Source organism: Portunus trituberculatus, chromosome 35 (assembly GCF_017591435.1).
Source record: "Portunus trituberculatus isolate SZX2019 chromosome 35, ASM1759143v1, whole genome shotgun sequence".
In the NCBI taxonomy this organism is placed as follows: domain Eukaryota; kingdom Metazoa; phylum Arthropoda; class Malacostraca; order Decapoda; family Portunidae; genus Portunus; species Portunus trituberculatus.
The window spans coordinates 11,058,587-11,085,065 of NC_059289.1; the positions used below are offsets into that span (position 1 = coordinate 11,058,587).

At 39.1% G+C, this 26,479-nt stretch overlaps 2 protein-coding genes across 7 annotated transcripts; one reads left to right on the forward strand and one right to left on the reverse strand.

Moving 5' to 3' along the window:
• Positions 1-1,790: 1,790 nt before the first annotated feature.
• On the forward strand, positions 1,791-3,016 carry LOC123513333. The gene is made up of 3 exons (XM_045270458.1): positions 1,791-1,926; positions 2,183-2,392; positions 2,724-3,016. The coding sequence occupies exons 1-3, from the start codon at positions 1,840-1,842 to the stop codon at positions 2,826-2,828; spliced, it is 402 nt and encodes a 133-aa protein (XP_045126393.1). The 5' UTR covers positions 1,791-1,839; the 3' UTR covers positions 2,829-3,016.
• Positions 3,017-8,792: 5,776 nt separating this feature from the next.
• LOC123513332 (U8 snoRNA-decapping enzyme-like) lies at positions 8,793-16,645 on the reverse strand. 6 transcript variants are annotated; one of them, XM_045270454.1, is made up of 7 exons: positions 16,484-16,645; positions 16,088-16,226; positions 14,205-14,341; positions 13,671-13,826; positions 13,131-13,286; positions 12,336-12,446; positions 8,793-9,369 (listed from the first exon to the last, which is right to left on the reverse strand). In XM_045270454.1, the coding sequence occupies exons 3-7, from the start codon at positions 14,244-14,246 to the stop codon at positions 9,166-9,168; spliced, it is 669 nt and encodes a 222-aa protein (XP_045126389.1). In that variant the 5' UTR covers positions 14,247-14,341; positions 16,088-16,226; positions 16,484-16,645; the 3' UTR covers positions 8,793-9,165. The 6 variants fall into 6 exon arrangements, with proteins under 6 accessions (XP_045126389.1, XP_045126388.1, XP_045126390.1 ...); XM_045270453.1 differs by lacking the exon at positions 16,088-16,226; XM_045270455.1 differs by lacking the exons at positions 16,088-16,226; positions 16,484-16,645 and adding an exon at positions 15,027-15,318.
• Positions 16,646-26,479: the final 9,834 nt, after the last annotated feature.

Below are 26,479 nucleotides of genomic sequence, written 5' to 3' on the forward strand. Positions count from 1 at the left end.
CAACAACTGTGAGTCCCTTCCATTCGTCTACCATTATATTTGAGACCCAGTTCTTCCTAGGTGATCGTCTAAGTCCTTTCAGTGGCAGCTGGCTTCAGTACTGCGATGAGTGAGGAACGATGTCCTTGAGGAACACCCAGAGGAAGAAATTTGAGGGATTCAGGTCAGACAAGTGAAGCAGTCACTCTAAATTAGCTGCATGACGTGATGAGCCGCTCCCAAACTTTACAGAGGCAGCAGGACGTGGTGACATTAGCAGCGTAGGAGGAGCGCCACCGTGCTGGAGACCTGCTGGTTCTCCTCGTCAAAGGTGAGCGTCTCATCAGTCACAAAGCCAAGTTATTAGTACAATGATGAATCAGTGAATGAATCTGTGTCACTGCAAAGGAGGAGGAGGAGGAGGAGGAGGAACGGAGGTCGAAAGATAAGTACGAAAAAGGAGAGAAGGTATGGAAACGAGGAGGAGGAGGAGGAGGAGGAGGAGGAGGAGGAGGAGGAGGAGGAGGAGGAGGAGGAGGAGGAGGGAGGTAAAAAGGAGGAAAAAATCTTTAACTTAAAAAGACAATAACAAGAATGACAAAAAAAGGAATTGAAGAAGAAGGAGAAGGAGAAGGAGAAGGAGGAGGAGGAGGAGGAGGAGAAGAAGAAGAGAAAGAGAAGAGAAGGAGAAGGAGAAGGAGAAGGAGAAGGAGAAGAAGGAGAAGGAGAAGGAGAAGGAGAAGGAGAGAAGAAGAAGAAGAAGAAGAAGAAGAAGAAGAAGAAGAAGAAGAAGAAAGGAGAAGGAGAAGAAGAAGAAGAAGGAGAAGAAGGAGAAGAAGAAGAAGAAGAAGAAGAAGAAGAAGAAGAAGAAGAAGAAGAAGAAGAAGAAGAAGAAGAAGAAGAAGAAGAAGAAGAAGAAGAAGAAGAAGAAGAAGAAGAAGAAGAAGAAGAAGAAGAAGAAGAAGAAGAAGAAGAAGAAGAAGAAGAAGAAGAAGAAGAAGAAAAAGAGGAAGAGGAGGAGGAGAAGGACGAGGAATAATAGTGAAGACACAGACACGACTATACTCGTACTGGACTGAGAAAGGCGCTCTACTTAGGGATTGTCTCTTTCCACGGCTACATACCCCTCCTCTCTCTCTCTCTCTCTCTCTCTCTCTCTCTCCCCAGGTGTCTCTAGGTGCTTCTATCTCCATGGCAGCATCGAATACACAAGTCCCCCAGGCAGGCCACTCTGCTCCCCACGTCCCACTCCTCGTTCCCCGCGCTACCCTGCCCACCACCGACCAGACTTCTCCAAAATGTTAAATAGCCACCTTTTTTTTCCCCTTCTGCAAGGACAAGGTGGCAACGGTACCGCTCTGCTTCCCTTAAACCTGTCCACTCCACCCCTGCCCATCCTTCCTCGTCTTCCACCACTCCCTTTTATCCTCCTTCATATCCCTCTTCACCACGTAACTACTTCATCCTCTACCTTCCTGACTTCCCTGCTTTCATCACCTCGGGACGCCATTACCCCCGGGCAGCGTGGAGCGTCAGCGGGTGAGTCACAGGTAAGGTATGCTCCATAAGTTTCAGTAAACAGGTCATTTAGATAAGGAAATAAATAAGGAAAGAGAATCTGAGTACTTATTTATCTATCTTACATATTCGTCGTGATTTCTGTCCATTATATTTGCGAACTAAGGAAAGGGGCGGACAAACTGCCGCGCCTCCCCAACTATCTGTTAACGGACAGCGCGCCACACTTGTCCTTCCCCGCCTTGCGTTTGGTGCGCCCCGCCAGGCCCGGTGACCCTCAAATAAGAGGATAAAAACTATACATACGAGTTTATGTGGTACGTTTTGATTGGTTAATGGTAGATGACGTCACTGCACGGGGTATATAAATGCGCCACACGCGGAGTCATACAGGAATTGAGTCAACACACACACAACATGAAGGTTCTGGTGAGTTGTCAGGAACGCTGTCATAAACCACCACCACCAACACAACCACTAGCGAGTTTCAGTAACTTAGAGTCTAAATTCTCTTTGTAATGTTTCACATCAAGACAATTTACTGATAGATATATCTTTGGAAATCTACATAAGTATAAACTCCATGGACAGACTTTGCTATGAAGTGGTAATCCCAGCCAGCACGTGGCCCGGCGTGGCCATACAAGCATGCACGCCTCGCGTAATGCTTGGGTGATTGTTACAGGTCGTACTTTGTCTGGCGGTTGCCTGCTCGGCGATGCCCGGTCTGGTTGGACCTTCCGGAGTCATCGGACCGTCTGGTTTGGTTGGTCCCTCCGGCCCCGTCCAGTTCCACCAGCCAGCCTATGCCTTCCTTGGACACGCCGCCCACGCCCACGTCGCTGCCCTTAACGCCGTCAGAAACCCAACCGTCGCCCGCCCCCTCATATACCAGGTAAGCTTCAGGCAGGTGTGAAGGTGATGGTTTGATGCTTTTCCAGTAATCACAACATGTAGAAAAAAAAAAAAAGAAAATGGTCTTCTTTTGATCTTGCTTCAACCTGTGCCGCGCGGTTTGCCATCCAACACTTGGCTGCGGGCGTGCAGTCACTGGCCACCCACAGCTAAAAGCCACACACTTTGTGCTCTAAAGGCGAAGGAAGCTGCTTCCATAAAACATAATGACACCACCAACCAACGCACCATAACTAATCGCATTGCTTACAACACTAACAGCAAATACCAAACAATTAAACAAATGCCTTAACCCATTTCTTTTCACACAGGCCGCTCCCCACGTCCCCGTAATCTACGGTGTGGACCACGCTGGCTGTGTCAGCGGTCCCTCAGGCAAGGTGTGCCCCACTGGAAACATCCAGTACCTGAACTAAGTCAATGACGGCCGCCTAGCCCCGCTACACCCCCGCATACCCACACTCCATGTTCTGCGCTCCGCGCCATTCCCAGACCAGGACCATCGTCCTTGCCTAATTCATAACAATTGATGGACACATTTCATGCATTAATCATTGTCAAATTTACCCACGCATCTGTGATGAATACATGTTGACGTCAGTAAGAAATGGTCTAACTTCCCTCACTGGTCATGATAGTGTGTGTGTGTGTGTGTGTGTGTGTGTGTGTGTGTGTGTGTGTGTGTGTGTGTGTGTGTGTGGGTGGGTGGGTGGGTGAAACGCATGTAAGATGTCTCAAGGAATGCACAGTATGAGGTAGCAGTCCATGATAATCAGAGGCATTCAAGTTAATAATGAGTAAAGGACTGAAAATTAATGATTAGATATGAAAAATAATCACTGTACGTATGATCGAGCTCAGTCAGGCGATATGAAAGTACCACTCTGCACATGGATGAGAGAAAGAATATCAAGTCTATAAGAAAAAAAGAAAACAGAATATGTGATCCCTACATAAATGTGTTGCTGCAAAAAAATAGACAAATGAATAAATGAAATTAAAAAAAATGTAAAAAAAAAAAACTAAAATAAGCGTAAGAGTTTTCCGTGCAAAAAGGAAAGAATTTTTAGAGTATTTGCAAAAAAGAAGACAAAATGCTGCAAAATATGGCCATCCAAACCGAGCAATAGGCCTGTGTGATGCCCCACCTAACAACGCAAGTTGTGGAAAAATACATAACACTGTGTATAAGACAACACGTCTGACTTATGACCTCAAACTGCAACTTTGTTAAAATGAACACTTTTCATTCTCACTCACTCATTCACTCACTCAAACACACTCCCCCCCATAAGAAAAAAAGAAAACAGAATATGTGATCCCTACATAAATGTGTTGCTGCAAAAAAATAGACAAATGAATAAATGAAATTAAAAAAAAATGTAAAAAAAAAAAACTAAAATAAGCGTAAGAGTTTTCCGTGCAAAAAGGAAAGAATTTTTAGAGTATTTGCAAAAAAGAAGACAAAATGCTGCAAAATATGGCCATCCAAACCGAGCAATAGGCCTGTGTGATGCCCCACCTAACAACGCAAGTTGTGGAAAAATACATAACACTGTGTATAAGACAACACGTCTGACTTATGACCTCAAACTGCAACTTTGTTAAAATGAACACTTTTCATTCTCACTCACTCATTCACTCACTCAAACACACTCCCCCCCATCTCTCTCTCTCTCTCTCTCTCTCTCTCTCTCTCTCTCTCTCTCTCTCTCTCTCTCTCTCCTCAGTTTATCCGCCTATAAACAAACGGTTAAGATCGCCGCCACGTAGTTACGCCTCCACCCTAAGACTAGACAACCTTGGTCAGCGAGACGAGACACGAGTGCTGGCAGGTCCAATAGATCTACCTCTGACATAGAGGGGCGTCACTCCTGCCGGAGAATTTTCCATTAGAACTAGTTTGACTAAACGCGCCCCTCACCACACTCACCAAGCACAAGCATCCCACCCAAACACTCGTCACTCAATAATGTATGATTAATAGTATCATATACGTAGATATGATTGTGACAAAAAAAATTCGTGTCCTCATCCACAACCACGGATATGAAGGTGCGAATAATCCACAACTGCATCCGCAAAAACTGATATTCATAACTCAGCGCTTTTATCAGCAAACCCATTCCATCAAAGTACATACCCGGTCCCCTCTCCCACCTCTCCGGCTCCACGGATCTCTATAATGTAGTATCCAATGCACCACTGCGTAGTCGACACACTATTATTGGTGTTTCTTTTACTTTTATTGGTCAGAGTTGGGCAAGCATCGTGAGTAAATACCACCTATAACAACCAATGACAAATGCATGTTCGTTGGGGAGAGAATTAGGACAGTGTGTTGTAGCTACCTTGCTGCTGACACTTGATGGCCGCTGAGGGAAGCAGGGAAGCAGGTAAGGCTCATTGGGTCTCTTCGCTGCAGGTGCTCATCACTTTAATCACTCCGCTGGTTCTTCTCAACAATGTTACCGCTGCGCCGTAACAATGACGGTCACATGACGAAATAATAACGGCGAATCAGCTAACTACACAACACTACACAAAACAACGCCGCACCTCCCCACCACCCACACTATTGGACCGACTGCCTCGGCGTCGTGCTCCTGCTGATAAGTGTTTCAATTCCTTCTCAAGGTTCACTGCTTTGAATCGAATCATCCACATTAATGTCATTTACCGGAATGTGCAATACGATGTTGTGTGTTCTTCTCGATTCATATTTAACGGTCACTATGGCGCCTGCAGCCTGATGTCTTACAGTCCTTTCTGCCATGCACCATCCGCTCAACAAAGTAACCTATTATTGTTCAGTGTGTGAAACAATTAAGGCTAAGGTGTTAGGTAAGACCTCTCGTGCTCGTGGTATTATGTGACCACGACTTAAAGACTTATTAAAAGTGGTGTGGATTCCATTCCATAAACTGAAATTCTCTCTCTCTCTCTCTCTCTCTCTCTCTCTCTCTCTCTCTCTCTCTCTCTATATATATATATATATATATATATATATATATATATATATATATATATATATATATATATATATATATATATACCAGTACCCATCCAAACAGAAAATGGGTAGTGTTGGCCGAGCCAGCGTTGCACCATAGGCAGTGATAAATTTAATAATAAAATGATATCTTACACCCATCCATTCACTTCCCATGTGATGCACTTTAGGTGCTGAATTGTCAGAGAGAGAGAGAGAGAGAGAGAGAGAGAGAGAGGCGGTAATCCCACGTTGACCTGCCTTCCCTGTGACAAGGCACCACACACACACACACACACACACACACACACACACACACACACACACTCATAATAATGAAAATAACACTGATGCTGCTGCTGCTGCTGCTGCTACTATTACTACTACTACTACTACTACTACTACTACTACTACTACTACACACCCTCAAACACTTCCATTCCTCATTTTTTCCTTCAATCGCTACACTTTACAGATTTCAGGCGGGCAACAGCAAGAAATTGAAGGAAATCTTGATGAGTTGACACGGGGAGGGACGGGGGTTGGTGAGGGGAGGTCTTGGTTCCAGTCATGGTGGGTGCCGAGTGGTCTGAAGGGAGTATACATAACCATCGTCTTATTTAACACAGTAATGAGCTATTCACCTATTTTGTGGTTGATTCTGGCTTTGCTTCACTCTCTGGGTCTGGGAACACAGGGGGAGTGGGGACAAACATCGTTGGACGTACCTGCGTGGAAGGCACGGCTGAGGTGCCTGTGACCAATATTTACGTACGTAGTAATTCACTTAAAAAATCGCGAGAAGAAAAAAGGCACCCAGACAGGAATGCACTACATTTTTAGACGCAACAAGTACTTTAACTAATAATCAAAATATAATAACGTTACCGAGTCGTTTGTTTACAAAACTATCTCCAATCAGCGTCTGTATAACATTCTAACGGGGCCACAAACACATCATAATTTCGAGAAAGAAATCATATCCACACTACATCATATTACACTTTCTGAATATGAAATTTTTTTGCTTTCCAGAAAAATAAAGAAAACACAAATTCTTCGTCGTATAATGATTTTTGTTTTCTATTTTCGTACCGTTAAAATTTTTGAATTTGAAAATACGAATAGTTAAACTAAATTTTATGGAATATTATTACTTGGGTTATGATTTTTTCGTATATTAATTGTTACACCAATCACCAAAACAATCCTAGGTGTGCTAATTTAAAAAGTCATAATTCACGGAGTGACTTTAATGTTATGATTTCCGTAAACAAAAAACACAGCTAGACTCTACTCTATTGCGACTTGAAACTTGCTTTACTTTGCTAACAACAAATCAAATATCAGAACAATGCCAACTCCATTAATGAAACAGAAATATTCTTACCCTTTCGTCAAGATTTTTATTTATTTTTTTTTTAAACGCTTGGTGACTCCTCCTTCCCCGTCTTCACTCTCACACTCCACTTCTCCCGTCCACCTCCAGCTCCTCCATCTCTTTTTACAACCTGAGTTCCAAAAACACCTAGATATACAAGCAGAATACGAAAGAAATACGTTTAATGAATCATTTCGGTAGAGGCAGCAGGTGGGGTTGAGGGGGGGGTGGAGCGTGGCGGGTGCCAGACGGAGCTGGAGCTGGGTTGGAGTACGCTTGAAGCAAGGCGGTGATTGGTCAAGAGGATGTGGGACAGAGCAGGAGCCAGGCGGTGATTGGTGGGGAGGGTGCCGGACTGAGCAGGACTGCATGAGAGGGTGCTGGTACAGGTGCGAGTCCGTCAGCGAGAAGGATAGGGGTGGGAAAGGATCGGCTAGAATACAGAGTGTGGTGTTGTGTATTATGTTATGGTGTGTAATAGTAATATGGTGGTGTGGTGTGGCAATGGTGGAATGCTGTAGTGTGGTATGGAGCTGAACTGACGCATTCACGGTCGTCTGCTGGTCACCCAGTCAGCCTTCCCCATTACGGAGCGAGCTCAGAGCTCATATAGACCAATATTCGGTTAAGACTGAGACCACACCACACTCCACACACCGGGAAAGCGAGGCCACATTCCCTCGAATTACATCTCGTACCTACTTGCTGCTAGGTGAACAAGGGCTACACATTAAGAGGCTAGCCCATTCGCCTCGCCGCGCCTGGGACCGTCTCCGCCTCCACGGATTTCTATAACGTAGTATCTAATGCACCACTGTCTGTTGCTTTTATTTGTCAGAGTTGCACAGGCATAGTGAGTAAATACCACTAATAGCAATGACAAATGCATGCTCGTTGGGGAGAGCTTTAGGAATTGTGTTGTAGTTACCTTGCTGTTGACGTCTGCTGGCCGCTGAGGTGGTTAGGCACATTGCGTCTCTCTGCTGGTGCTCGTCACTTCCATCATTCTGTTGGTTCTTCTGGGCAATGTTACACCGCTACGCCGTAACAATGACGGTCACATGATAAATTAATAACGGTGAGTCAGCTAACTACACAGCACTAGACAAAGCAACACCATACCTCCACCACTCACCCTAATGGGCCGACTGCCGCGGTGTTGTGCTCCTGCCTATCAGTGTTTCAATTTCTTCTCAAGGTTCACTGCTTCGAATCAACCTCACATATAGTTTACCAGAATGTGAAATACGATGTAGTGAGTATTCCACGAAGCTAACCCATTATTGTTCAGTGTGTGTGTGGAAGTAAGTGTGTAAGTAAGACTTCTCGTGCCCTTGGTAATAAGCGACTACGTTTTAACGACTTTATTAAGGTGGTGCTGATTGTAAGCCATAAACTGAACTCTCTCTCTCTCTCTCTCTCTGTGTGTGTGTGTGTGTGTGTGTGTGTGTGTGTCGCTTTTTCTCGCCCGCGCTCGCCTAGTGCCCATCTTGCATAGAAAATGGGCAGTGTTGAGCTAATGCAGCACTGCGCCATACAAAGTGAAAAAAATTAATATAATGAATATTTTGCACACGTCCATTGACTCTCCATGTCATACATTGTTTGTATAGCACTCTTTCTTTTCTACAGTGAAGGATGTTCATGTAGCAGCATGCAAGGCTGTTGTGAATAAAGTGCCTCTAAGTAAAGCATCTCTTCCTTATGTCCCGGACCCCCTGACACTCCCCACACCTGGAGTGCTGACTTGTACTGACTCCCTGGCACCTCCTACACCTTAAGTGCTGACTGCCCTAACTCCCTGGCACTCCCCAACCTGAAGTGCTGACTGATCCTGACACCCTGGCACTTCCCACACTTGAAGTGCTGACTTGTGCTGACTCTGGCACTGACCGCTAAGGATGGAAATGGCTGATAGTCTTGACATTTACTTTATGTTTATTACAATGGAAGAAGAAAAAGTAAAAAGAAGAAAGGTATTTAGAATCAATAATTACATTAATAGTATTTCACAAATTGTAAAGCTTTATTTTCAACAATATTCACATTGCAACCTATGAGTAGGTTAAGAAATAATTATAATTTTATAAGAAAAAAATAAACAGCATTTTAAATCATATATACACTAGTACACATGTATACAAGTATACCAATAAAATAGCCTTACTCTAACACTTTGGCATTCAAACTTTTGTGCAACCCAATTTTTTTTTTAAATGACTTACAAGAATTCTGAGAATAAAATTACTAGCTGTACACATTATGTTTCCTGCTTCACAGACTTATTTATAAGGACATCTGCAGCAACAATACATTTCAATGTTATGTAATTATCTTCCAGTAGACAGACAGACAAGCATACATAATACAGAATAATGCATTAAAATCTATTGGGAGCCAACTTGAGATTTTGGCTTTTGAGGATCACATCACTGATCTCATGCTCAGTGAGCAGCTTCGAATGATGGAGGGCAAGAAGCAGCTGCTGCTTGGATGTACCAGCAAACTTGTTGTTGAGGAAGGCTGGCAGACCATTGTACATGTTGTCCATGGTGTACAGAGGCACTCGTATGCTGCCCATTACCTGAAACACCAGGTGAGTATTTTGCATGAGTGCCTATAGTGTACATGGTATATGAGTGCAGTAAATACAGTGGATGGCAGGATGCCATCACCTTAAATCTAATGGGAACATACAATATTGAAACATGAGAGGAGAATGACACAATCAGAGCTTGTCTGTACACAACACAGGATCTGGCCACTGACTCTGCTGCAATTGTATGTCTTTAGAAAGCATGTCAGGATAGGAATCAATGAATTTGATTCTAAAAGCTTTTTTTATAACTCTTGTTTCCTAAAACTTTTAAAACTGCCCACAAATGTAGATTTTGTTACATCATGCCTTAGCTTTATATTATTTATATTGCATTTATATAGTTAGGATATTGCCCTGGCAGCCATCAGATGTACAATATTAAAAGAAATATACAGTATATATATATATATATATATATATATATATATATATATATATATATATATATATATATATATATATATATATATATATATATATATATATATATATATATATATATATATATATATATATATATATATATATATATATATATATATATATATATATATATATATATATATATATATATATATATATATATATATATATATATATATATATATATATATATATATATATATATATATATATATATATATATATATATATATATATATATATATATATATATATATATATATATATATATATATATATATATATATATATATATATATATATATATATATATATATATATATATATATATATATATATATATATATATATATATATATATATATATATATATATATATATATATATATATATATATATATATATATATATATATATGTATATGTGTGTATATGTGTATATATGTGTGTGTGTGTGTGTGTGTGTGTGTGTGTGTGTGTGTGTGTGTGTGTGTGTGTGTGTGTGTGTATGTGTGTGTGTGTGTGTGTGTGTGTGTGTGTGTGTGTGTGTGTGTGTGTGTGTGTGTGTGTGTGTGTGTGTGTGTGTGTGTGTGTGTGTGTGTGTGTGTGTGTGTGTGTGTGTGTGTGTGTGTGTGTGTGTGTGTGTGTGTGTGTGTATGTGTGTGTGTGTGTATGTGTATATGTATGTATATATATATATATATATATATATATATATATATATATATATATATATATATATATATATATATATATATATATATATATATATATATATATATATATATATATATATATATATATATATATATATATATATATATATATATATATATATATATATATATATATATATATATATATATATATATATATATATATATATATATATATATATATATATATATATATATATATATATATATATATATATATATATATATATATATATATATATATATATATATATATATATATATATATATATATATATATATATATATATATATATATATATATATATATATATATATATATATATATATATATATATATATATATATATATATATATATATATATATATATATATATATATATATATATATATATATATATATATATATATATATATATATATATATATATATATATATATATATATATATATATATATATATATATATATATATATATATATATATATATATATATATATATATATATATATATATATATATATATATATATATATATATATATATATATATATATATATATATATATATATATATATATATATATATATATATATATATATATATATATATATATATATATATATATATATATATATATATATATATATATATATATATATATATATATATATATATATATATATATATATATATATATATATATATATATATATATATATATATATATATATATATATATATATATATATATATATATATATATATATATATATATATATATATATATATATATATATATATATATATAGAGAGAGAGAGAGAGAGAGAGAGAGAGAGAGAGAGAGAGAGAGAGAGAGAGAGAGAGAGAGAGAGAGAGAGAGAGAGAGATATATATATATATATATATATATATATATATATATATATATATATATATATATATATATATATATATATATATATATATATATATATATATATATATATATATATATATATATATATATATATATATATATATATATATATATATATATATATATATATATATATATATATATATATATATATATATATATATATATATATATATATATATATATATATATATATATATATATATATATATATATATATATATATATATATATATATATATATATATATATATATATATATATATATATATATATATATATATATATATATATATATATATATATATATATATATATATATATATATATATATATATATATATATATATATATATATATATATATATATATATATATATATATATATATATATATATATATATATATATATATATATATATATATATATATATATATATATATATATATATATATATATATATATATATATATATATATATATATATATATATATATATATATATATATATATATATATATATATATATATATATATATATATATATATATATATATATATATATATATATATATATATATATATATATATATATATATATATATATATATATATATATATATATATATATATATATATATATATATATATATATATATATATATAGAGAGAGAGAGAGAGAGAGAGAGAGAGAGAGAGAGAGAGAGAGAGAGAGAGAGAGAGAGAGAGAGAGAGAGAGAGAGAGAGAGAGAGAGAGAGAGCATGAGGAGAATTATTTCCCTGATGCATCTCTGAATGGGTTCCACAAACCAGTGTCAATGACAGACACAATCCAAGCAAAATAAAAATTTTCTAGTCAAAACTATACTCACCCTAGATGAGCTACTCACCTCCTTGCCATAGTCTCTGCTCTGAAGGCAAGACTTCTCCAAGGCAATGAACTGCTCAAGTGTCACCTCCTTGATAAAGAAGTGTAGCACCAGCTTGCGGTCACCGGCCACCTACAACACCACACAATCACAATCTCATAACCCTATTAATACTTTCCAGTTTTTATTTTAGACACTGGGTGAGGATTTCTACTATCATCCTGCATTCATTTCCTCATTTGACTAAGCCCTAAATATCTGAAAACCTCACATTACTTAAATTTCTTGACTGAGAATAGACAAATATGAAGATATTCCACTATGCACAAAGCACAACTGAATTAACATTTGATAAGGTTTCTTTACCAATACAACCTGATTCAGTAATGAGATAAAATAGGTGCTATCATTGTGCCATGTTTGAAACAAAATAGGGGAAATGTCCCTTTTTTATGAAATTATTGTTTTGATTTTCTATGTATACATGTCATATAATACTAAAATTATTTAAAAAGATTTCATCTAAATTTGATTACTTGCACATTCCAGGTAGAGAAATGCATTAATTTATATTGCTGACTCATCAATGAACACTGATTCCTTGATTACAATTCACTATAACTGAAGTGTGAACTACAGAAATAAAGTTAAATTACTGAATGCCTGACAAGTCTGATATGTGTGGTAGAAGGGCAGTGCATGTGCCATAGTTATATTAGACTCTGTGTACTCTAAGGGTGTCTGTACTCTGTAATTGTTGCTAAGAACTGCAGTGCCTAGCTTTCAGTGGTGCAGTCTGAGCCCTATGACCCTCACCTGAGTACTGTAATAGTCACTCCAGGTGACTGGGTGAGCTGATGGATCCCAGCCGATTTCCTCCATTAACTCACGGTTGAGGCCTTTCATCATATCCTCTCCCTTATCCACCAGGCCCCCAGGGAAGCCAAAGGTCCCATCAAACCTCAACTGCATCTGCAATGAAATGTATCAGTGGTATGGACTGACAGAAGACAGAATGTGATATGTGTGATGTTTATAGATGACAGCAAACCGCAATTTAGAAATTCTCAAATAATATTTTCTACTTTATGTATGGCTGCCTGAATCTCCTGTCTATTAATATGCATATCTCCATCCATAAATTATTAATTTTCTTGACTCACAAACAATTGACAATTTGCTTTGCTAACAATATATTTTCTCAACAATTCCCATATTCATATATCAAATTAATGAATCAATATCCAAGTTCATCTTTAGCAAGTTATGGAGTATTTCAGTATTGGATTAGAGTTAACAATGGTAAAAGTAGTGGCAGCACTACTGCAATAGTATTTTCAATGACCTAAAACCCACCATGACAGCAGCCCGATACTCCCCAAACATTGATCTGCCTTCCTGCCGTGCCCACAGACACACATGTGCTCCCATCCGGTAGTTGTCCAACTTCTTGGACTCGGCTAATGGTATGAGGCCTTTGGTGACAGTGCGAAGCTGCAGGCATGATGGGATCTGGGAAAATTAGGTCATTAGTGAAATGTGCAAGTATTATTCGTGACTAACCAGCTATCCTTACTCAGAGAAAAATATATTACATAAAACAGTTTTAAAACTATACTATTTGGGCTGGAAAAGGATTAAAAGTAAAGTCAGATTGACTGATCCCCCAGGCAAAGCCCAATACACAACAAATGAAATACAACTGAAAATTATATGATGATAAGTTAAAATATCATATTTATTCTTATATGAGCTTCACAGTCAGAATAAAGTACAAGAGGGATAAATTGGTTAATGCAACACTGGATAAATGTTGACCTTGTCTGAAATGCTTGGCTTTCCACTGTAAAAGCAGAATGAGAAATGACAGGAAGGCACTTGGCATCTCACCTCAGGAATTGGGAAGTCCCTTGGTGCTGAGTCTACAGACATCTTCAACAGTGATTTGGTCTGACAGGAGGGTATTCACTGAACAAAGTGCTCTTTGCTTACTTCTGTTTTCCCTGCAGTGTGGCACACTTGAAACTCTGCAATGCAGTAAACCAATTATTAAATAGCAATTCACATTCATTCCACAAACCATTACATCACAAGCTGAGTACTGCATCAGTTCTGTGAATGCCGCCTTGGATTTCTAAGAATCAAAATGGAGTGGTGAGATTGGCTAACTAACAATTTTTTTTACAAGTGCAATTAAATCAATATGAATGCTAATTTAATTATTTTTCTTAACAAATCAGCCTATCTTGCAGCACACTAACACGTCTGAGTAAATCACGGCAGTAACACAATTGCACGCCTTTCTAAACACCCACACGAGCGAGTGACAGCAGGGGATAAGGCGGCCAATGAGTCCTGTCCTCCCAGCTAGTGACAAACATACACTGACACTTTACAGTCTGTGCTACCGCTGTCCCAAGACCCTCTGCTGTCCTCACTATACGTCACTCTGAAAGCAGATCCAGCCGACGACATCTGCTGATAAGAGCCACAAATTCCTTGATCTCCCCGGCCCCACTCAACACACACTTTGTTTTGTTTTATTTTCTAAAGTATGTACAAATACATCCACCCCTTTTCTGTTAATTTTCAGCCTTTCGGCTGCAATGTCTAATAAACCGTATTATTATTATTATTATTACACACACACTTCTCTCCACTACTCACTCACGTCACCACCAGCTTCCTCGGCGATCAATCCTCCGTACTCACATCAGCATGCGCACAGCTAATCGGGCTCTTCATTCCCTTATTACTCCATGTTTTACGTCCATTAATTAGTCACTGTCTCCCTCGCCGCAGCCTGTCCAAGTTCACGCAGCACTCGTGATCAGCTGACGTTTGTTGTGACAGTCAGCTGGGCAGCGAGCTATGTGGTTTGGCCTTTCCAACAGCGCTAATAAATATATTTTATTCTAAGGAAACTACTAGAGACTCTTCAGTACCAGGACGTGTTTCCTTATTCATTCTGGTTACTTTATGGTGATTATATACAGCTTTGGAGAGACATATTGGCATTAGAATAGGAAGGACTGTGGCCATTAATCTTTTGACCTCCTTAAACCCTTCCTAATGGAAATAAAATCGTCGAGGTAATCACAAACAAAAATCAAGGAGGTTAAGCTTCATTGTTTTATTCTTACCCCGCTTGAATTTGCTTTTTATTTTGTTGTTATTATTACTTTGTCCTATTTTCTTATCCTAACTCCTATCTTTCGTTTTACATTTTCCATATTTGAAGAGGACCTTCTTTCCACCACTGTTAGTACCTGTAGTTATATTTTCCATCAATAAATTCGTCACACATGGTTACTCAAATGACATAACAGTGTCATGCAAGGTGTCAAGGATACAGCAGAGGTCTATATCAATAATTTCCCTAGTTTGTGTGTGTGTGTGTGTGTGTGTGTGTTTCACTGTTTGATCTGCTGTAACTGCTGCAGTCTCTGACGAGACAGCCAGACGTTACCCTACGGAACGAGCTCAGAGCTCATTATTTCCGATCTTCGGATAGGCCTGAGACAGGCACACAACACACACCGGGACAACAAGGTCACAACTCCTCGATTTACATCCCGTACCTACTCACTGCTAGGTGAACAAGGGCTACACGTGAAAAGAGACACAACCAAATATCTCCACTCGGCTGGGGAGTCGAACCCCGGTCCTGTGGCTTGTGAAGCCAGCGCTCTAACCACTGAGCTACCGTGTGTGTGTGTGTGTGTGTGTGTGTGTGTGTGTGTGTGTATGTATGTTAAATACAATTCTCTCGCCTCTCAGTTAAAGTGCTGCACAGAATTGCCATGCCATACAGCAAAATTCAGTGAAGAGCTCACATAAAGGGCAGTACGTGCTTTCATCAGTGACGCCAACATTCTTGGAAGTGGGTTATCTATTCTATGTTGTCATTTCCTGAACAGTTTGATAAAACAGTTTCACAACTTAAGGATAGATTTACACGCATTTCAGAACACATATTCAACAATACGTTGAGGAAAACTACAAAAATTATATCAGTACTCATGAAAAATGCATATGGCAAGATGAAATTATACTTGATCATAAAGAACAACCTATCCATAATTCGCTGATCTTAGTAATACTCGTGAGATAAAATGCATGTTCATGTATGCCAACAATAACAAAAGTGCCCTTAAATACCACACTACCTTCTTTAGGCTGCTGCTAAATGAAGAGGTGAAGGACTGACAAGGTTAAGAAGACAGACCGTAGAGTGACATTGACAGTTCAGGGAGGCCTCATCTTCACACTTCAACTTTCTGACACGAGTCTGTACACTGCATGGCCGGCACTGCCAGTAGTATGACTCTCGAGTGTTTATGTAAAGAGGCTCACACACACCCGACATTCTTCTCCCGGCACTCCTCAATGCCACACAGCTGCACAAACTCATCCTGCCACAAGAAAAGCATTTGCTTCAGTACTGTCAAGTTGTGATTTTGTATTGTACTGTATACAATGTAAGAAAATCTTCAATTTTTATATGAAACAATGGAGTTCAGGGCATGAGTTAAGCTTTTGCGTTGCAGAGGCTCGTCACTCGTAAACGTCTGAGGGTGGAGAATTACACTCTCAGAAACAGATTTATTAGAACTTAAGGATAAAGCTTAAAAAAGATGGGGTAACGTGAGACATACACGTATTTCAGGAACACATACGATAAGGAAAACTACAAAAATTATGTCAGTATTCATAAGAAAAGCATATGGCAAGCTGTTACACGAGGGTGGCGTGAAAGGATAAGTCAATGTTCAAGTCCATCACTTCGCCCCGATAGAGCCATGCAACTGATTGGTAAGCCTTGCCCTACGTCACCTCATCAAACAGAGCAAGTCAGAATATATGCAAGAAGGAACAGGCGTGGGAACCTGCTGACGTAACGTGTCGCAGCCTGACACTACCTATCCTCACTCAAAGAACGGTAGTAAGCAGTAGTAGTAGTAGTAGTAGTAGTAGTAGAGAGAGAGAGAGAGAGAGAGAGAGAGAGAGAGAGAGAGAGAGAGAGAGAGAGAGAGAGAGAGAGAGAGAGAGAGAGAGAGAGAGAGAGAGAGAGAGAGAGAGAGAGAGAGAGAGAGAGAGAGAGAGAGAGAGAGAGAGAGAGAGAGAGAGAGAGAGAGAGAGAGAGAGAGAGAGAGAGAGAGAGAGAGAGAGAGAGAGAGAGAGAGAGAGAGAGAGAGCAAACAAATCTTAACAGAAAACAACAAGAACAACAACAACAAAACCACAACTTACTTTACTCCTATATCCAGGGCAGAACACGGAGATACAGGCTTGCCCGACTTTAGTGAACAGCGGCGGGCAGTCAGCGTGGTGCAAGGTGTGGGTAATCTGCGCCGTGAATTGACCGCCCACAGCCTCCGCCACGTCCACCTCATTCTGCCTGTCGTCACCTGGGAACGAAGCGGGTAATCAATGATGAAGGACACTTGTTATAAGGGCCCACTGACACTGAGCTAGCCTGTTGAGGGCCTCATACATACTGAAAAATCCTTGTATAGGTCCAATTCACTCTTACACACACCCACGACAAACCACACATACCCAAACCCTCTTAAAAACTCAATAACATCCCAAAACACTAAAAAAAAAACACACACACACACACAGAAGAGCTTAAAATACCTCTAAATTCACTAGAAACACCCAATATTTACTGAAATAATCCTCACACACACCCAAAAGACTACTAACACACACCACTTATAACACTCAAAATAAATCCAAACCCCACTCAGAACACCAACCAACCCCTCAAAGTTCTCCCAAACCACACTCACAACATGCTAATACTCATACACACCTCAATCCACTCTCAAAATACGTAAAATATACCTAAAAGATCTAACAGACACTTTAAACACACGAAATGAACCCCAAAACATACTTATAACACTCCAAACAGTCTGCAACAGTAATGTACAAACTTAAAATACCCCAAATCTATCCCAAAACCAACAGTATGCATTATAAAGAACGTTAGGATTAAAAGGGACACTTACCTAAATATTACACCTTGGCTTCTTCTCCTATTCCACCTTTATTTCTCATTTCTTTTTCATCCTTCTCCATTGTTACTCCTTCTTCTTCCTCCTACTCCTTCCATCCACACGTCTGAGCCTAGAAACACATCAAAACACTAGATATTAGACAAAATATTCAGGAAATGGAGGGTGACTTAAGTATTGTGGCTTTGCTGCTGCTCCTCTTCCTCCTCCTTTTCTCCTCTCTTCCTCTTTATCCTCCTTTATTTCTCCTTTCTTCCTCCTTCTGCTACAATTATCTACACACCTGAACCTAGAAACCCACGAAAACACGTAGAAATCACTAGATATTAGGCAAAATATCGACGAACTGCGGATTTGGAAAAGTGGCGCCAGCCTGGGCTATGGTGAGTCTACCTGGGCTGTGGTCATCAGAGAGAACGGGAACGGGGTGACTCGGCTAAATTACGTAAATCATTTGATTTCAAAAATGACTTTTAGAAAAACGAAGCCACGGCCAAATGCTTGTTATTTTATGACGTGATAAATACTTAAACTAATTTTCAAAATATCAAAATATCTCCAGCTTAACTGGTTTTTAAAAAAGGTCTAAATTAAGTACGTTAAAAGTACAAAAACATTTTAACCCATAAATCTCTTAAAACGTCCTGTAAAGTCAAGCCATTTTCACTTGGCGTGTATTTTATCACATTTCAGGGAGTCTGAGCTATCTTTTAGGGCATTCTACAGCGTGTTAGACCGAGAAGCAGAAACGTGAGCAAATAAAATAAAGAAAAATAAGAGCTTTTTACAACAGCACCAAACACCATTTCAAAGTCCACATATTTCACTCAATAGATTGATTTCACACTTAAAAGAGTACAACCGATATTTTGACACCATAAAGGCCCACTTATACCTTGAAATGAAAAAGCTCAAAATTCCATATGGGAAATTTTGAGCGTTAAAAAGCCTTTAACATACGCCATAAAACACCACTAAACGCCACATATTTACCCAGCACAGGCGCGGAACACACTTCAAACACAACGAAACATTTATAGAAACCATAAAAACATACCATGGAAGCGTAATATTACCGTCAGGAAATATTCGAAAAAAAAGTATTTGACCCAACTGGCTGGTGACGGAGGGTGAGGCGGGGTTGGGTGATGGCTAGGGGACCGTCGGGGGGAGGCGACCCGGAGGCAACACCGGCGGCGAGACATCCATACATGGCCTTTATCATCTCACCAAACCAAAATTAAGCCACAGAGAAATTTTGACTAGGGATATATGAAATGGTAGACTGGTGGCTGCATTGTGACACATGTTTGGCCTATGGTAAGTAAAGGAAACAAATATCAGAGGGTAATACAGACGCCTTGCTCTTTTTGATGATCCTTTTACCAGTACTTTAAAATATTTGCGTACTGTTTTCACCCTCATATGTAAAGAAAACCTAACATTAAGTGAATAGCCTTATAAATACCTTTAATAGACGAGGATTAGGCAGTGTAGAGGTTTGTGGTGAAGGCTTGCAATGCTTCTCTAGTGTGTGTGTGTGTGTGTGTGTGTGTGGGTGTGCATGTCAGTATAGCCACCACCACTATTGTCACCACCACCGCTACAAGACTACTGCCGTAGCAGAAGGTTGTCTGTGAAGACAGTACGCATGTATATATGTTTATGATAACTATCTGTTACTAAATATCTTATCAATGAGACACTATACTTATACAAATACCATATGTCGATTTATTGGTTATTGCGACATCTTTCTCTTCGTTATACTGTCCAGCTTTTGTTATTTGTCAAAGCAGGAAATATCAAATTGTATCTTGTTGTACAGCGAGTGTTGGCAACTCCGCGAGGCAATAAACAAGGTGCTTAAAAGGCAGACTGTACTATTTTCTCATTCTCTATTTCTACCGCCTGATATACGAGTATTTCTGACAATAAACCAGGGTGAAAGGATACTAAGTAGAGGAATATAGACATTTTTCTATCTACATACACATCTCACTTGTTAATTATACACGAATTCATTGACTTATCTATCTGCCTACCTATCCATATATCTGTTTGTTTATCCAACTGTCCATTTCCGTATCTATCAACCCATCAAATGGGCTTATCCATCTATCTTCACACAAGCATTTAAATACCACCACCTCCACAACTACCACTGCAAGTTCCCGCACCTGCCCACCTTCGCCCTCATGAACAGGAGTGTGTCAGTGATAGGCGAGGGACACAACGGCTCCAATAATTGCAGCGCCATCCTTCGCCTACTGTTTCGTGTCAACCGGGGGGTCCCTGACAACACATCCCTCCCGACGTACACGCTTTCGGACCAACGTACCACGGTTGTGGGCGTGGGGTGGAGGCGTGGGTGAGATATACGTGGTGTCAGGCTCTTATCCGATTGCCTTTGCCTCTGTCGTTTTCATTGGTTCTCTACACACTTGTCAGGTCGCTACACGTGTACACTCGCGTACGGCAACACGCGCCTGGCCACACGCACCACATACCTCTTACGGTACACTTCTTAGCGCCTTCGTACCGCGCGATGCTTTTTGTGCCAAGGACAGGCGCCGTTAGTCAACCAGCCAGTCAGTCAGAGTCAATCAACCAGTGTCAGTCAGTCAGTGTGTCAGTCATTCAGTCAGTTCAGTCAGTCAATCAGCCAAACAGTCACTCAGCTAGACAGTCAGTCAGTCAGTGAGTTAGTCATTCAGTCACTCAATCACTCAGTCAGTCAGTAAATCAGTCAGTCCCTCCATCAGTCAGTCAGTGAATCTATTAGTTAGACAGGTAATCTATCTGTCAGTCCGTCAATCTATCAGCCAGTCAGTCAATCAATATTCACGATGCAAAACAAGCAAACACACCACCAATAGTTACCACCACAATCACCACAATCACTACCACCACCACCACCACCACCAATACACAACACACGGACACCACCACCACCACCACTTTCTAAAGGTGCCTACTGATTTACTGCATTTCCACGCATCGTTTCATCGTTGCGTATCACCTTGTAATGCGTTACGGTGCAAAAGGGTATTGTACCCACTGTTTCCTATCCGCGTGGTGTATCATCGTTGAGTGATGCAACAGTGTCATTCAGTTTCTTCCTGCAAATGTGCAGTTGTCTGCTGCCGCGTTTAGTTTTATTCATGAACATCAAATCAGTAAAAGGAAAAATGACTGACGGCGTTGGTGGGTGTCTACACTCTATGCAAGTAGGCACATGTGCAATGGAACAACTACTGTGTTGACTGACTTAAAATCCCAGCATGTGACGGAACTGTATCAAAACTGATTTTGAGTTTGTCTGCAATTGGGGAAAGATACTCGTGCCCGTCCACGACAACACTGAACTTGCAACGGGACAATGCCACGCTGCCCGTCCACACACACACACACACACACACACACACACGCGCGAGTAGTGGTGAGTTATGTATCATTCCTTTGAGGTGACGCCGAAAGACCGACAAATGGGGGATCGAACCCGTTGCGTATCGTATTTTGACACGCAATGGTGTAGATAAGGCATTGCAAAAAACCTTACCAACTTCACATCTACAACTGTCTACAAAATTTACAAATTTATCCACCTAATCTACAAATGGTCAATGAAATACACTACACCAGTAGCAGTCTGGTGTCTGTTGTACGTCTTGCACGCTCACTCCAAACACTTCCCTCACTTCTTTGGCGTTAGTAGTACTGATTCCTAGAACAAGAGATGGAACAAAATAGAAATGTCGTCAACATTAATAAGTTCTGAAAAAAAATAACAAGAAAGTACAAAACCTTTTAAAATGAGACACGTGTAGATAAAAGTGTAATGCGCAAACCACAATACTCACATCATGGTCACTCAACACTATTCTGGGTTTGCTTCAGTGTAGTCATACAACTGTGGGAATAATGTAATGCCGTCCCATTCAATAGTGCATGCAGCCGCTCGCTCCCGTCCTCCTCAGTGCCTGTTGTCTTGTGGTACACTGGCTGGGTTGGGGAAGCTTGCGTGGATGCACCTATATAATAGAACTGTGTGAGTGGAACCTTCCCAAACATGCGGAGTACTCCATACAAGGAGAGATAAGGCCCTTGTACAGAGTTAGCAGTTGGAGGGGCGAGAAAAAGACATCTCAGAACAAGAGATAAAATGTGAAGTTTCCAATTAAGATTATGAGTAAAGGACAGACCGAGGATATTCAGTGTAGGAAAGGGAGACAGTTGAGTGTTATTGAAGAAGAGGGGGACAGTTGTCTGGAAGCTTATGTTGAGTTTTGAGTCACTGAACACTAGTAAGTTTTCTGTGGCCAATCACAAATCTTAGAAAGTTCAGAAGTCAGGCGGTTTGTGGCATCCCTGCCTTAATATGCTCTCAAAATATGCCAAGCTATCTTGAAATGCCCTCAAACATGCCAGACTATCTTAAAATGTCCTCAAAACATGCCAAACTGTCTTATATTGCCCTCAAAACATGTCAAACTGTCTTAAAATGCCCTCCAAACATGCCAAACTATCTTAAAATGTCCTCATAAGATGCCAAGCTGTCTTAAAATACCCTCAAAACATGTCACGCTATCTTAAAATGCCCTCAAACATGCCAAACGTCTTAAAATGCCCTCAAAACATGCCAAACTGCCTTAAAATGTCCTCAAAACATGTCAAACTGTCTTAAAATGCCCTAAAATACATCAAACTGCCTTAAAATGCCTTCAAAATATGTCAAACTGTCTTAACTCTTGTGTTAGAGAGTTGGTCAGAATAGGGATGAGAGGAAGAAGAAAGCCTTGGGCAGTTAGGCCGCAGGAGGGGAGGCATGAAGTTAGCCAAATCAATAAAGCAGTTAGCATGAAAATCGTTATAAAAGATAACAAGAGATGCAACATTCCGGTAGTGAGAAAGAGGCTGAAGACAGTCAGTCAGAGGAGGGGAATTGATGAGACGAAAAGCTTTTGATTCTACCCTATATAATAAAGCTATATGAGTGGAGTTCCCCTCAAACATGCGAATAAAGAGAGAGAGAGAGAGAGAGAGAGAGAGAGAGAGAGAGAGAGAGAGAGAGAGAGAGAGAGAGAGAGAGCAAACAAACCTTAACACGAAAACAAAACAATAAAATACAAATAACATTCACAGCTATAGCAGCAAACACTAGAAAAAAAAAACAACAAGCATCACAATCTTACGCACTAACATTTCCAGGGTAAAAAAGTGAGATACAGCTGCCTCCTCCGCATTCTTAGTGAACAGCTGCAGGCAGTCAGCTCGGTCCATGCCAAGGAATATACAGAATCCTTGGTCCATGCTATGGCTGACCTACGCGGTGAACTCATCGCCCATAGCCTCCACCATGCCCAGCTCACTCAGCCCTTCGTCACCTGCACACAAAACGGGTACTTGCTGATGAAAGACATCTTTTATAAGGGCCCATTCCCACTGAGGCTGCCTGTTTAAGCCTAAAAACCCATTAAAAGCACCTCGTATAAATTAAAATCACTCTTACCTACCCCTAAACACACACAAACCCCTTAAAAACTCAATGATATCCCAAAACACACTAAAACACAATGCAACAGCTCAAAACGCCTCAAAATCCACAACACTCACTAGAAATACTCAATATATACTCAAATCACCCCCCTCCACACAAAAAAGACCACTAATAAACAGCTACAACACTTAAAACACGCATAACTAACATAAAACACATTCAAAACACTCAAAAGTTTCCAAAACACACTCAAAACACACTCAAGTACTCAAACATACCTCCACACCACATTCATGATACGTAAAATATACCTGAAAGATCTAAGACACACTGAAAACGCACGAAATGCACCTAAAACGTACTTCAAACATCTCGAACATTACTTTATTACACCCCAAGTATGTACATCCCAAACCAACAAAATGCATTATAAAGACCGTTCACATTAAATGGGACACTTATCTAAATATTACCGCTTGGTTCCTTCTCCTATTCCGTCTCTATTTATCATTTCTTATTCGTCCTCCTCCTTTTTTCTCCTTTTTTTTTTTTCCTTCTCTTGCTTCCATCTATACGTCTGAGCCTAGAAGCACATCAAAACACTAGATATTAGACAAAATATTGAGGAAATGGAAGGTGACTTAAGTATTGTAGCTTGGTTGCTCCTCATCTTCCTCCTCCCTTTCTCCTTCCTTCCTCCTTATCCTCCTTTCTTCTTTCTTTCTTTCTTTTGCTACTAATATCTACACACCTGAACCTAGAAACACACGAAGCTACGAAGAAATTACTAGATATTAGGCAAAATATTGACGAACTCTGGAGTTGGGAGACAGAGAGGCGCCACCCCTAGGCTATGGTGAGTCACCACCTGGGCTGTGGTTATCAGAGAAAACGGGAACAGGGTTGACTCAGCTAAATTCCGTAAATCATTTGATTTAAAAAGTGACTTATAGAAAAAAACGAAGCCATGACCGAATGCCTGATATTTTATGACGCGATAAATACTTAAACTAATATTCAAAATATCAAAACAACTCCAGCTTAGCTGGTTAAAAAAAAAATGTAGAAATTATTTACGTAAAAATAAAAATAAATAAATAAATAAATAAACCTATAATTCTCCTAAAATTCTTTGTAAAGTCAAGCTATTTTCACTTGGAGAGTACTTTAACACATTTCACGGAGTCTGAGCTATCTTTTAAGGCATTCTACAACAAATTAGACCGAGAAGCAGAAACGTGAGCAAATAAAATAAAGAAAAACAAGAACTAGGTTTAACAGTACCAAACACCATTTCAAAGTTCACTATTTCACTCAATAAATTGATTTCACACTTAAAAGAGCATAGGTGATTCTTTTGATACCATAAAGGCCCACTTATAGCTTGAAGTAAAAGCTCAAAATGAGAAATTGAAATTAATTGATCATTAGAAAGGCTTTTGTAAACATCATAAAACACCACCAAATACCACATATTTACCCAACACAGGAACAGAACACACTTAATACACGACGAAGCATTTAGAGAAACCATGAAAACAAATCATGGAAGCGTAATATTACTGTTAGGAATTATATGAAAAAATGTATATGACCCCGCAGGCTGCCTGAGTGGATGGTGATCGCTGGGGAACGAGGGAGGGAGGCAAAATCCGGAAGCAGTGGTGGCGCAACCTCCTTTATTATCTCGCCACACCAAAACTAAGCCTAATAGGGAATTTTTTACCATGGGATATGAAATTCTAAACTAGTGGCTGCATTCTGACACATGTTTGGCTTACAATAAGTGAAGGAAGCAAATATCAGCTGTTTATGCTGACGTCTTGCTTCTATAATTGACGTTATACCTATTACCTTTTTAGTATTTGCGTACTGTTTTCATTTCATATGTAAAGGAAACCCAAAAATAAGTGAATGGCATTGTAAATACCTTTAATAGACAATAATAAGCTAGTGTGGAGAATTGTGGTGAGGGTTTGCACTGCTTCTCTTGCTGCTTGGTGCTTGGTAATGCATAACCAATTGTTAGTGATATAACAACACTTCACTTCTGTGTGTGTGTGTGTGTGTGTGTGTGTGTGTGTGTGTGTGTGTGTGTGTGTGTGTGTGTGTGTGTGTGTGTGTGTGTGTGTGTGTGTGTTCTGGATGTGTGTGTGGGTGTTTTGAATGGGTTTTCGAATGTGTTCAGTATATAAGAGTGTCTTTTGAGTATTAATTGTGTTGGTGTGTATGGATGAGTATAGCTCACCGCCCCCACCATCACTGTTACCACCATCACCACTTGACCACTACTGCCGCTTTCCACTCCATTGACTCACCCATACACTGAGCAGGTGGAGCTGGTGGGGTAGGTGGAGAAGGTGGAGATGGAGCGGTATGCGTATTGGCAGGACTTGTAGCTTGAGGCTGGTAGTGAAATGGACGCCTGGTGGTGGTGGTGGTGGCGGTGGTGATGGGTGAGAGTAAGATGGAAGCAGGGAGGGTGGGGGTGGTTGGGGAGATTTCATTTGATCTGATACGCTTATTCACAAATCGGGAAGTACAAACATATGATGCAGTAAAGCAAAGTAAGGTATATCGGCCTACATATAATCTGTGAATGAGACTTGTGGCAAGACCCTATACAGTGGTCTCGGTGC

Coding starts and splice junctions, on each gene's coding strand:
- LOC123513333 (XM_045270458.1), top strand. CDS start 1,840: ATGACGTCACTGCACGGGGTATATAAATGCGCCACACGCGGAGTCATA. Junction 1,927..2,182: donor CACACAACATGAAGGTTCTG/GTGAGTTGTCAG, acceptor TGATTGTTACAG/GTCGTACTTTGTCTGGCGGT. Junction 2,393..2,723: donor CCCGCCCCCTCATATACCAG/GTAAGCTTCAGG, acceptor CTTTTCACACAG/GCCGCTCCCCACGTCCCCGT.
- LOC123513332 (XM_045270453.1), bottom strand. CDS start 14,246: ATGTCTGTAGACTCAGCACCAAGGGACTTCCCAATTCCTGAG. Junction 13,827..14,204: donor GGGACTTCCCAATTCCTGAG/GTGAGATGCCAA, acceptor TAATTTTCCCAG/ATCCCATCATGCCTGCAGCT. Junction 9,370..12,335: donor GCAGAGACTATGGCAAGGAG/GTGAGTAGCTCA, acceptor CTGGTGTTTCAG/GTAATGGGCAGCATACGAGT.